We start from the raw sequence: 13,215 nt of genomic DNA on the forward strand, positions 1-13,215 counted from the left end.
CTCCTTCTTTTTCCTCTGTAATGAATACGCTATTGTCCGGTTGGAATATTATCAACGTTTTATGTTAAAAAGATCCTAAGGATTGATTGTAAACATCGTTTGACATGTTTCTATGAACGGTAATGGAACTATTTGACTTTTCGTCTCTGGTTCTGCGCTCTCACGTTATGCCTTTGGATTAGTGACCTGAACGCGCGAACAAAACGGAGGTATTTGGACTTAAATATGGAGTATTTCGATTTGGTGGGAATACATTTTCTGAACATCACGCGCCAATGTAAAATGGGATTTATGGATATAAATATGAACTTTATCGAACAAAACATACATGTATTTTGTAACATTGAGTCCTGGGAGTGTCATCTGATGAAGATCATCAAAGGTTAGTGATTCATTTTAGCTGTATTTCTGTTTTTTGTGACGCCTCTCCTTGCTTAGAAAATGGCTGTGTGGTTTTTCTTGTCAAGGTGATGTCCTAACATAATCTAATGTTTTGCTTTCGCCATAAAGCCTTTTTGAAATCGGACACTGTGGTTAGATTAAGGAGAATCTTATCTTTAAAATGGTGTATAATACTTGTATGTTTGAGAAATTTGAATTATGAGATTTTTGTTGTTTTGAATTTGCCGCCCTGCTCTTTCACAGGCTGTACCGCGGGTGGGACGCTAGCATCCCACATAGCCCATACTAGTTTTAACTCTTCGGCCTGAATGCCAAGCATCACGTCTGGAGGAAACCTGGCACAATCCCTACGGTGAAGCATGGTGGTGGCAGCATCATGCTGTGGGAATGTTTTTCAGCCACAGGGACTGGGAGGCTAGTCAGGATCGAAGGAAAGATGAATGGAGCAAAGTACAGAGAGATCATTGATAGAAAACCTGTTCCAGAGCGCTCAGGACCTCAGACTGGGGCGAAGGTGCACCTTCCAACACGACAACGACCCTAAGCACACAGCCAAAACAACGCAGGAGTGGCTTCGGGACAAGTCTCTGAATGTCCTTGAGTGGCACAGCCAGAGCCCGGACTTGAACCCGATCTAACATCTCTGGAGAGACCTGAAAATAGCTGTGCAGCGACGCCTCTTATCCAACCTGACAAAGCTTGAGAGGATCTGCAGCGAAGAATGGGAGAAACTCCACAAATACAGGTGTGTCAAGCTTGTAGTGTCATACCCAAGAAGACTCAAGGCTGTAATCGCTGCCAAAGGTGCATCAACAAAGCACTGAGTAAAGGGATACTTATGCAAATGTGATACTACAGTTGTTGTTTTGCAAACATTTCTAAAAATCAGTTTTTGCTTTGTCATTATGTGGTATTGTGTGTAGATTGATGAGGAAAAAAACGATGTAATCCATTTTAGAATAAGGCTGTAACATAACAATGTAGAAAAAGTCAAGGGGTCTGAATATTTTCCGAATGCACTGAATGTATAAAACATTTATCGGTATGTACAGATGCCGATTATGTGTAGAGCAGGATGTAATTTTTGTACGGAAACATGCAAACATATAGCAAAGAGTTGTTAGCGTTCCTTACGTATTCATTAACATACACACACAATCACACATACCCATCCATTCACTCATAACCCAGACACCCACCGCTAGGCAAGACGATAACGGGCTGCAGCAGCCTTTGTTCCCCAGCAGGGGGCAGGTTGAGGGCCACAGCCAGCACTGTTCCCAGGGAGGTTCCCACGTACAGGCATGGTGTGATGGCGCTGTCCCCCTTCCGGGCGAATGTCTCACAGAAGTGGAAGGAGGTGATGGCCTCGCGCGCCTCCTTGTCGATGGACGTGACGGAGGAGGAGCGTGAACGGCTGAAGGAGTTGTCCCGGTGGTCTAATGGGTTGGCGCCCCGTGGAGGACATACAGACAGGAGGACAGTAGAGGAGAGGACAGAGAGGTAAAGCACCCGCACACACGGAGAGAAAACACACTATACACAAACATACACTACATGAATACTGTGAACAACAGCTGTATGATTGGTGGGAGCAGTTGGATTCTGACAAACAACATTGCGGTTGACATTTTATTGTATCACTAAGCTAAAATAGCAATTACACAGGAGCAGAAAACAGTGAGCAGACGTTCCTTTTAAAGCGGTCTAAAACACCTTGTGAAATGTTGAGTAAAATAGATTAGACCAGCTGTAAAATAACTTGATCTGTTGAAGAAAACTCTTCTCCTTAAGTGGCAAACTAAGAGTTCGAGGTCCAGGTGCAAGGGTAAGGACACATTGAAATAGAAAATGACTTGTTTTTATCTGTGGAGGAGATGGAACTCATAAAATGAATGGTTGGTCGTTGGCAGAAGAAGATTTGCACGTAGGAAACAGACCCATGGGAAGATTTCACTAAAACTTTACAACCTTGTACTTGTTTTATTCATTAGTAAAAAAAAAACAACACATCATCAAAATTTCAAACCAGGTGTCAATATAACAAGCTAATACAGTTTTATAAGCTCCCTGTGAGTTGCTGGAAAGATGAATAAACAAACGTTTATAAACTGGATATATCACAAGCACTGTTGTAATACACTGAGAGCACAAAACATTAGGATCATTCCTAATATCAAGTTGCACCCCCTTTTTCCCTCAGAACAGCCTCAATTCATTGGGGCATGGACTCTACTAGGTGCTGAAAGCGTTCTACAGGGATGCATGCCCATGTTGACTCCGATACTTCCCACAGTTATGTCAACTAGGCTGGATGTCCTTTGGGTGGTGGACCATTCTTGATACACAGGGGAAACTGTTGAGTGTGAAAAACTCAGCAGTGTTGCAGTTCTTGACCCACACAAACCGGTGCGCCTGGCACCTACCACCATACCCTGTTCAAAGGCACTTAAACATTTTGTCTTGCCCATTTGCCCTCTGAATGGCACACATGCACAATTCGTGTCTCAATTGTCTCAAGATTTAAAAATCCTTCTTTAACCTGTCTCTGCCCCTTCATCTACACTGATTGAAGTGGATTTAACAGGTGACATCAAAAAGGGATCATAGCTTTCATCTGGATTCACCTGGTCAGTCTATGTCATGGAAAGAGCAGGTGTTCATAATGTTTTGTACACTCAGCGTATGTCACAACACAGTTAGTGTGTTTGTTATATGTCGACACCTCCAAAAATCTTTTACCAGACTATCATATCTCTGCATTTGACAGATTTTGCATATTCATTAAGGATCTGACCCCAATAAACCCTCTCTTCCTCATCTTAGGGGTTCTGCCATTTGGGGTCCTAGGAAGGAAATTGTGATTTTTGTTTTTGGGTAAACTGTGCAGATCAAAAAAATAAAAGAACAATGTTTCTTCCTGTATTTATATCTGTCGGTCTCCTACAATAATTTTTTTGTAACTTTTGGAAATGAAAAAACAAAAGAAACAGGTAGGAAATAGAAAATAGGAAGAGAATGCTGCAGAAAACACATATACACAGAAAGCTCTACTGTGCAACAGAGTCCTGGTTAGTTTAGCGTAGCAGTTTGCAAAATACCCAACAGAAATGTACTGTATGTCTGTCCTCTCCACCTCTTGTCTCCAGGTTTGTCTCAAGAAGTAGCAGACACTGCCAAATGGTGATCATCAGTCTGACAGCATTTTTTAGGAAATATATAGGATGTATCTATGCTTTTGGTAGTCATGAGGCCATCAACAGGGCTCTTTGCCACCTCTAGGGCATTATACGTATACTAAAATCTTATAGAAAATTACATAAGCTTCTATTAATGGATAGTAACTATGGAACTCACATTATTCCCTTGAGATGCTCATATCGGGAGACCATTTGGTCTTAAGGATACAGTGAAGTCCAGTTTTGGGAGAAAAAATTTATTAAGAAACGCAAAATGTTAACACGAAGTTAAGGCTTACCCAAGTCTGGCTTTAGCTCAGTAGGCAAGCTTAATTTCCGTGACATCTTTGCTGGAAAAAAGAGAACACCCCTCTTTACAAACACACACCTAAGCTAACACGACAGGCCATGCAAAGCTAGCTAGGAGCTAGGAGTTAGGAGCTAGCAGCTAGGACTGGGATGTGGTTGTGCTTATAGCATTACTACACACATAAGCTTTGGTATAACTGTTGGCGTTTGCTTCATTGTGCTTCAGGGGAGGCAAAATGCTTTAGAATTAAACAGGAAGGAAGTATTAGGGCATCACAGGAAGACAACCCTGTTGAATCACAGAGGCATGCTGGGACGGACAAAATAACAACAAGGAAGTAAGCTGTTGTACATAGCACACACAGTGTCCTGGAAGAGAGGAATAGTAAGAAGATACACATTCATTCAGAACCCCCATGCCACAGGAGCATGCACCAAAGACAGGAAGGAAACAGGAAGTGAGTAGGATGGAAGAAAACAGTGGAATGACAGTACAGTACAAGCAGGGAAGATGTATCTCTGGTAGGCACTTTTAGCTAGGTAGTCAGAACTATGTTAACTTTTGGAGCCTCGTGAGGTTTTGGTTTTGACATTTGACTAGCCTTACAGTCCATTTCTATTATTTATTAAATAATGTTAGAGATGCTTTGCACATAAATCAAAGATTCCTTAAAATGATTTGTCTTTTAAGAAAAGAACACACTTCTTAAACTGCCCATTTATCCTAAATCTATGAGTTAGAGAATGACAGTGTTCCGAATATGAACCTCGCCGCAAAGTCAACGGTGTCAGACAGACAGAAGACAGAGTTAGGAACGTACAGAGTGACTACAAATAGACTGCTGTGATGTCATAACTACAGACAGCCAATCAGGAGCCGGAGTGAAGGAGGGACAATCGTTGAAGGACAATTGCCACAGGCACATTTCACAATGTGACATACGTGCTACAAACATGTAGCATGCAATGGAGGTCTAGGGTATACCATTATAAGTGTGTGTCTGTGTGTGTATAAGATTTTATTCAAGGTTTGTTCTAGGCCAAACAGTGATTCAATGCCACTGAGGTGAGACAGAGACAGGTTGCTACAACAAAACAGTGGCTGACAACTTATCTTATACAGTGTACTATCACTGCCCAAACTACTCCATGGTTGAAGTCTTTGGCCACTCTTACCTCCTCTACCCCCACCTCCATTGTAGAATTGCTGATGGTTTGACGCCAACACTTTTGGGAGGAAGTAGATAGACGTGCAGTTAGAAACATCCTGGTACTTTACCATACCGCCTACCAATCACAGTTCCCCGAAATGTGTCCATTCGTGAAAGGAGTTTTTCTACTTGTTATCATTGTAACACGAGAACCAATTGTTTACCTCAATCTTAATTTTCAACTGCCTGGGCGCATGCAGAATATTTGTAGACGTAGTGTACATTGTATTTTCCTAGCGGCCAAAACTTTAAAGCCTTGTTGACTCCCAACGATTCTAGAATCTCAATTAGGAGTAGACATATGCTCAAGTCAAGACTGGAGACCAGATATGCCATCCTCATAAATAGCAGATGAACTGAGGCCGTGTCTAGCTAGTGACACCAGACACTGGGGTTTGGCGTAGTTGGCTGAACACCTGGAACATAGCTAGCAGTGTGACTTCAGTCTCTGGGCTACTTATTTTTTCTGTGTGACCTTTTAAAATGCAGCTCAGCTCTGTGTTTTAGCCCCAGTGTCTGTGTGTTAATGTCAAGCTCCCAGTAATGAGATGGAACTGGGTTGTTCTCTAATTAGCATGCCTCATCACCTCAAATGCTAATTTAGCAAACTGAGAAGAGTCGTCCAGGACAGGGCCATTGAGGAAGCACCTTATCTTGACAGTAACTGTGGAAGGGACCATAACGTTTTGATTGTGCAAATCTGAAAAGGGCAGATGCTTGGATTAAGTTGTGTGAAAAGTGTTATTGTTTGTTGTTGATCTATTTGTGACCATGTTCTGTTATACTGTAGTAATACATACAGATGATTGAATATGCATCTCCTAGCTACATGATCAGATCTCAATTGAAACTCACATGGAAGTTAGTAGTTTGTTTGTTTCATTCCTAGATCTGAAAATGACCCAGCATGATATGAGTAAAACCCACTGGAAAGGAAACCACTACATCCCGTCGTATAAAAGTCAAAATGAGGTCTGGAAGACTCAGACAAAATCAATAGACAGAAAACAAATTATATGTGGGCATATCGCAGTATCATTTTAAAAAAGTCCAAGATTTGGGAAGGTCCATATGAACTAAACTAATGTCCTATTTGGTGGGAATCAATACATTTATATCTTGGACTGACTATAGAGTACGTATTCACTGATTCAGGGAGTTTAAGGGTCCTAAACTGTCTAGTTAATGCCAAATCATGGTGTCATCGCCGCTGTTTACTGCTAATGTCTCAGGTTTTGATAAAACATATTAAAACTGCCAAAATCAATCTAATCTCTTTTTTATTCTTCTTTCTGTTTTATTAAAAGTATATTTTGTTCCTTGAAAGCAGGAGAGTGAAGTGTCAGTACACAAAAGATACCTGTAAAAAATGGTTTCATTTCAACTCTAAACACTCCAGTTGGAAACTTGACCCTTCAATGAAGTCTGTGTGAAATCAAACTTTCAGAGAGAGAGAGAACGGTAACACTTCTGGTTTTCAAGAAAAAGGTTCCCACATCCAAAGGTGTGTGTGACATCTCAGAGAGAACCATATTCACCAAAAGCAACCAAATCGCTCTCATGCATTCTAATAAAATTGCAGGCAAAGATGTACTACCTGTTTCTAGCATGGATTCATAATATTCAGGTTAGGTCAATATACGGTCTTCAAGTGAATCATGCTTATTTATGAGCCCCTTTACCCATAACAACCCACCTGTTACTGAACAAGTTGTTCTGGGTTCAGTGGGTGTTGTAACTGCTGTGGATACAGATGTAGGATCTTAATTTGAGCCAGTTCGCTACAGCAGGATAATAATCCTGCAGCAACAGGAAATGTGAAATATTATGTGGATTATAATTAATTATTGTAGGGGTCGATACATTTTTCGTGAGGGAAAATCAAGTCTAAAATGTCAAAGTAGAAATTACAAACTTCAGAAGTCTTTTTAAATGTCCAATACACTACATACACTGCATTGCAGGAAAGTTCACCTGCAAATGGTTGATCAAATTAAGATCCTACATCTGTACCACTGTAATGCTAACTCTAACATGCTGAAAGACAGTTTACCTGAAGTGGGGGATTTGCAGCGGTCCTCCGAGGCAGATCCCTCGTTGATGTCACACAGACCTGCAGCAGAAGAGACAGACATTGCACGACATTAGATATCATTATCATTAGCTACAGATTCATTCTTCTCTGTCCTTTTCTCCTTTCTGTTTGATAAGGATGTTATGATATGTAGGTTTTTGGGTATACCGCCATTTTCCCTGTCTGCCAAACAGATGAAGCAGACCAGAGCAGAAACAGACTAAACAGACTGCTACCCAAGCCATTGCCCCAACCTCCCCATACATAGAGACAGAAGGCCTGGACCCAGACAGACAGACAGAGACAGACGCAGCCAGATAGCCCCAGACAGACACAAACAGAGCCCCACTACCCCAGACAGACTCCAGTACTATGGGTAGGACAGACATACAGACCCTGACCCGGACAGACTCCAGTCCTCTGGGTAGGACGGACGGGCAGGTAGACTGACAGACACCACCAGATGGACAGACAGACAGCCCCACACAGACAAAGACTCAGCCCCACTGCCCTAGACAGACTGTAGGTACTGTAGGTAGGACAGACATACAGACCCAACCCGCACACGACTCCAACATCATCACTAAGTTTGCAGATGACACAACAGTGGTAGGCCTGATCACCGACAACGATGAGCCAGCCTATAGGGAGGAGGTCAGATACGTGGCAGTGTGGTGCCAGGACAACAACCTCTACCTTAATGCCAGCAAGTCAAAGGAGCTGATCATGGACTACAGGAAACGGAGGGCCGAACACGCTCCGATTCACATCGACGGGGCTGTAGTGGAGCGGGTTGAGAGATTCAAGTTCATCGGTGTCCACATCACTAAGGATTTATCATGGTCCACACACACCAAGACAGTTGTGAAGAGGACACAACAACACCTCTTCCCCCTGATGAGGCTGAAAAGATTTGGCATGGGTCCTCAGATCCTCAAAAAGTTCTACAGCTGCACCATTGAGAGCATCTTGAATGGCTGCAACACCACTTGGTATGGCAACTGCTCGGCATCCGACCTCAAGACGCTACAGAGCGTAGTGCGTACGGCCCGGTACATCACTGGGACCAAGCTTCCAGCCATCCAGGACTTCTATACCAGGCGGTATCAGAGGAAGGCCCAGCACATCAACTTGGTACTGGTACCCTGTGTATATAGCCAAGTGATCGTTACTCATTGTGTATTTATTATACATTTTATTACATGTTTTACTTTAATGTTATTTCTCTATTTTATATATCTTTGTATTGTTGGGAAGGGCCTGTAAATAAGCATTTTACTGTTAATCTACACCTGTTGTTTATGACACGTGACAAATTAAATTTGAATTGATTTGTTAAGTCATTACTCCTCAGACTCTCCCCACTCTGACAGGTGCCAACCCACCACTAACCACACACACACACACCTAATTTTCCTCACCAAGCTGTTGCTAAGCCACGCAGGTCACAGTCATTACACAAGAGCGGTTATTGGCATTGATTTGGTTATACTGTAGTAACGTCATTAAACAACAGGTGGCAGTATGTCATAATGCAGTGATGCTGCGGTCTGTCAATAACACCACAGTGCTGCAATGACACAGTATGTGTAGGAGGGATGGCTGTTTATGTGTCAGTGTGTGTGCCAGCCAGCCACCACAGAGAGAAGACAACGCACTGAATAGTCAAAATAACAATTTAGTAACCATTCAAAATCCTTTCAAGGAATTGCAAAGATACAGAGATGGAGGAGAGGAGACAGAGAACCTCGTAGAAACATTGTCACCACCATTGCTTTTTTTTGACTGCCTACATGTGCAGGTGATACAGACTGAACAGTCTACAAGCACATCTACCAAATATACCCCTCATCCTTGTAACATCGTACAAGACTACGTAAGCCTATATCTACACACCTGTAAGTATTAGAATTATTAAGATGACATAAATCATAAGTCATGCTACAAAAGACCATCTATTGTAAGGCCATATATAGTACAAACCACAGGAGGTTGGTGGCACCTTAATTGGGGAGGACGGCTCGTGGTAATGGCTGGAGCGGAATTAGTGGAATGGTATCAAATACATCAAACACATCATGGTTTCCATGTGTTTGATGCCATTCCATTTGCTCCATTCCGGCCATTATTATGAGCTGCCCTCCCCTCAGCAGCCTCCTGTAATTACAACCCTACAGAAGGCTCTCTTTATGGTGGTAAATCAGTGAAGTGGTAAAGGTCTTTACCATTACCTCCGGCAGGCTGGCGTGTCTTGCGTGGAGAGCGAGCCTGTCTCTGGTAGGGATCATTAGACCCATACAGCTCCACTGTCCCCAGGTTCAACAGCACTGTCTTCTGGAGGTAGTCCACCACTGCCAGACCATTACTGTTCCCAAACACAATCCTGTTGGAGAGAGGAAGGGGAGGGAGAGGGAGGGAGGGATAGAGAGATGTAGAGAAAGAGAGGGAGATATAAAAATAGATAAAATATAGCTAGTTCTTCCAGAAAGCAAAGCAGCAGAAGTCTCAGACAGAATTTCCCTGCGGACATAAACCGTGTAGACACAGCTTGACTCCATTCCAGCTCAGCTGTACGAGGGAAATCACATCAGATCCATGGCTCAGCCCACATTTTGACTCTTCGAATTGAGGACCTGTTTCTCAAGTTGAGAAAAACATTACCGCTCCCTAAAATGATCTTACTTTCACAGTATCCTTGGTTGGTTTGCACAGAGCTCCAGACTGAAGTGTCATATTGGGTTGTTTCATTAGGGTTCACAGTTAATCTCATGTAGATATACTGTCTACCACCTTATACTTACAGGCCGTAGGAGGAGTTGAGGGCCAAGCTGGTGATCTGTTGGGGGGGCTCTCCACTTACCCACACCAGCTGCACCACCAACTCTACCTGATACCCTGAAGACTGCTTCAGAGGGGTACTACGCACCCTATAGACAGAGAGGGAGAGAGAATAAGAGTGTAATTGTATTGAATAGCCTCAGAGAGATTGTGGGCCGGTTGTGCTCCCTAAGGCACAGTTTATTGCAGAGTGTACGTGTGTGTAACTAGTGTATGTGAGCCGGTGGTGGTGCAGGGTGCATACTTGAGGCAGGGTACGTTGTCTCGGACCCCGTCAGAGGAGTTGCTGCTGGTGGAGGGGTGAGTCGGGGGTCCGGTGGTCTGGGGGCTAGGTGAGGCTGTTCCTGGGGTGGGCAGGTCACGGTCCCCCCCTCCTCCCCCCTCTGGAGGGGACTCCATGTCATTCACCTCGTACTGCAGACGTACCTCCAACAGCTAGGGAACACACACACACACACACACATTCCAGAGACTCAATAATGAGTTCAGCAGCCATTATTTCAGTATGATTCAGTGTGTAAGTCTATGTGTGTGCATGATGGGAGTTTCAATATCACTACTGGCATTTATGCATGTGATACTGATCGGTGTCCTCTCTCTCTCTCTCTCTCTCTCTCTCTGTCTCTCTGTCTCTCTCTCTCTCTCCCTCTCTCCCTCTCTCCCTCTCCCTCTCCACAGGTCACACACTTGATCTTGGTCAGACACAGATCATTATTATCATCACTACTCATAGCTGCCACAAAATAATGATACAGGTTGTTTACCACTATGTATGTTGGCATGGCAACCATATTGCGTTCTTACTGGCTGGAGACTCATCTAATGAGGCATTGGGAGGTTAACACTGTCTCTAGGAACAGCCTTCAGGACCCAAGAAACACCACTGAACCAATAATGACTCTGCTCAGTATGGGAGAATCTAGTTGTCTACAGGAGGCTATATTTACCACTACGCTGTGCGTCTGTCATCATGGCATCCATACTGCCAGGCTATAAGCATCAAGAGTAAATGGGAGTGTTTCTCAGTTTACACTATCCAACGATCCAACATGGTCAGTACAGAGACATGTTAAACACACACACAAAGACAGCTTGTCTGTCGAAACGTTGGTTATTACGTTATTCAATTATTACATCTGAGCTCCTAGAATATACTGCTCTCCTTTCATTTTTCAAGTGTTCTACTCCGCTAGCCAGCACCTCGCCTAAATAGGTGTGCATTTCTTTCGCCTCCAAACACACACACGCCGACCCACCTGTACGACCTCGGTGGTGATCTCCTGCCTGCTGAAGCGGTATATGATGAGGTTGGCAGACACCCCGGCCACACACAGCATCCTGCTCTCAGGACACCAGGCCATGATCTGGATGGCAAACGGGTCCTCATCCACAATTTCTGTGTTCTGCTTGTCCTCTTTATTGTTCCTGCTCTTCTCAAACACCTTGGCCGTCTTCAGCTTGTACAGTACCTGGAGCATTACTGGGAAGAGATAGGAGACTGTTTAGTTACACACAAACACATTGGGAGACAGTATAGAATAGGGAAACTATAAGGCCATCTAAGCCCGAGATATTACACATAAGGAAGTCCATGTAAAGGCACTTACTTGCAGAAGCGTCCCAAAACTTCACAGTCCCATCAGCATGCCTGTGAAATCATAAAGAGAAAGAGAGAAGCCGGCGTGGGAAGGAGAGAGGGTAGAGGGTCAGAGAGGGAATAATTACCACTTCAGCTTTTTGCATACACACCCACATCTCTAATGATTCAGCTTGGCTCTACCTGTCATGGTTGTCTAGATTCAGCTCTACAGAAGAATATACCCACAAGAGAGGAGACACACCATAACCCTGTGTCTCAATGGTGCAATGCATTCTGGGATTGACCTGTATAATCTGCACTTTGTGTAACTGGAGGAACAATCTCTCTTCAGCTGAAGAAAGAGAGAGAGAGAGAGAGAGAGAGATAGACAGAGAGCACGAGAGAGAGCGCGAGAGAGAGCGCAAGAGAGACAGAGAGAGAGAGACAGAGAGCCAGAGACAGAGAGACAGAGAGACAGAGATAGACGTGGGGGGAATACTAACACAGGGATGTCTGGAGGTGACAAGAGAGGGAGGGGGAGAGAGGGAGGGAGAGAGAGGCGTGTAAAGAGACCCCTTCTGCCAAGCCATTCTTCAATGTCACATTGCTAAGTTCAAGTATTCTAAAAGGCTTCTTCTCCCTGTCTCTGAGTTTTTTCCTCTCATGACTGCTAGGCAGGATAGAGGAAGGATAGAGGAAGGCAATATGATTAAATAGAGTTGGGTCTCCTACCCAGTGATGATGATCTCAGGGTAGCTCTGTGTGCCGAGGCCCCAGTTACCACCACTGATTGGCCACTCCTGGACAACACAATACACCAAACAGAACAACACAAACAAGAAAACAACAAGAAATGGTAATCGTTGAGATTGATACATGCGTAAGGTATAAGGAAATCAGTGATAAGATGTCAGATCCAATCTAGCCTACACGTTGAACCAAATATTATAAACATACTGTAATGAGACCATTGGAATGAGACAGAAGGGAAGCAAGAGGACAGAGACACATGCCTTCTCTTAGCCAGTGGGCTGATGGGACGTCATTTGTCTTAGAGATAGAGGGAACCTTTACCACGGTGTGTGTGTTTGTCAATGCACGTGTGTGTGTGTGTGTCTGAGAGAGCGCAAATGTGTTTTTTAGGTTGTGTTAAACGCAGTAGAACATACAAAGGTCAGTTGTATGACTCAACATTGATCTTTCAGTAAGAACGCTTCCCACAGCTACCCCTTACTTGACACACAGCAGAAAGAAGCAGGCAGGGAGATAAAGGGATGGAGAGATGAGAGGGAGGAGAGGGTCAGTACATGGTGACATTTCCAACAGCGCGGGAGAATATAACAAGAATACAATGAATTAAAAAGGAGCAGAACAGAGAGAGACAGGATAGAGGGTAGAATAAAGCTAGAATTAGAGAACATGTAGGATAAATGAAAGGATACATTGTTAGATTTAAAAAGAAAAAAGATACAGGAGATAAGATTCAGAACTACCGAATGTTATTTACTGTATATCCTTCAACATAAACATTGATGGGATATGATGGTATAGCACCCTAAAGCTTAACTCTGGACCTCCAAGCCAGTTCCACAGATTTGTTTTCATTGTTTCCCTCTAATCAGG

The 13,215-nt window shown here is 43.5% G+C and overlaps 1 protein-coding gene across 9 annotated transcripts in view; it reads right to left on the bottom strand.

Moving 5' to 3' along the window:
• Window positions 1–13,215, bottom strand: part of LOC115178743 (syntaxin-binding protein 5) — a 144,817-nt gene that overhangs the window by 6,300 nt on the left and 125,302 nt on the right. For 3 of the 9 annotated variants that reach the window (XM_029740054.1, XM_029740513.1, XM_029740594.1), the window contains 10 exons: window positions 12,325–12,392; window positions 11,621–11,661; window positions 11,270–11,493; window positions 10,258–10,448; window positions 9,977–10,102; window positions 9,401–9,558; window positions 7,155–7,214; window positions 5,067–5,117; window positions 3,881–3,931; window positions 1,602–1,883 (listed from right to left, as the gene is read on the bottom strand). In XM_029740054.1, the coding sequence (XP_029595914.1) occupies window positions 1,602–1,883; window positions 3,881–3,931; window positions 5,067–5,117; window positions 7,155–7,214; window positions 9,401–9,558; window positions 9,977–10,102; window positions 10,258–10,448; window positions 11,270–11,493; window positions 11,621–11,661; window positions 12,325–12,392 (1,252 nt within the window). The remainder of the gene's footprint in view (window positions 1–1,601; window positions 1,884–3,880; window positions 3,932–5,066; window positions 5,118–7,154; window positions 7,215–9,400; window positions 9,559–9,976; window positions 10,103–10,257; window positions 10,449–11,269; window positions 11,494–11,620; window positions 11,662–12,324; window positions 12,393–13,215) is intronic. The other 6 variants (XM_029740140.1, XM_029740304.1, XM_029740222.1 and 3 more) reach the window with 6 other exon arrangements.

This window comes from Salmo trutta, chromosome 1 (assembly GCF_901001165.1).
Source record: "Salmo trutta chromosome 1, fSalTru1.1, whole genome shotgun sequence".
Lineage (NCBI taxonomy): Eukaryota > Metazoa > Chordata > Actinopteri > Salmoniformes > Salmonidae > Salmo > Salmo trutta.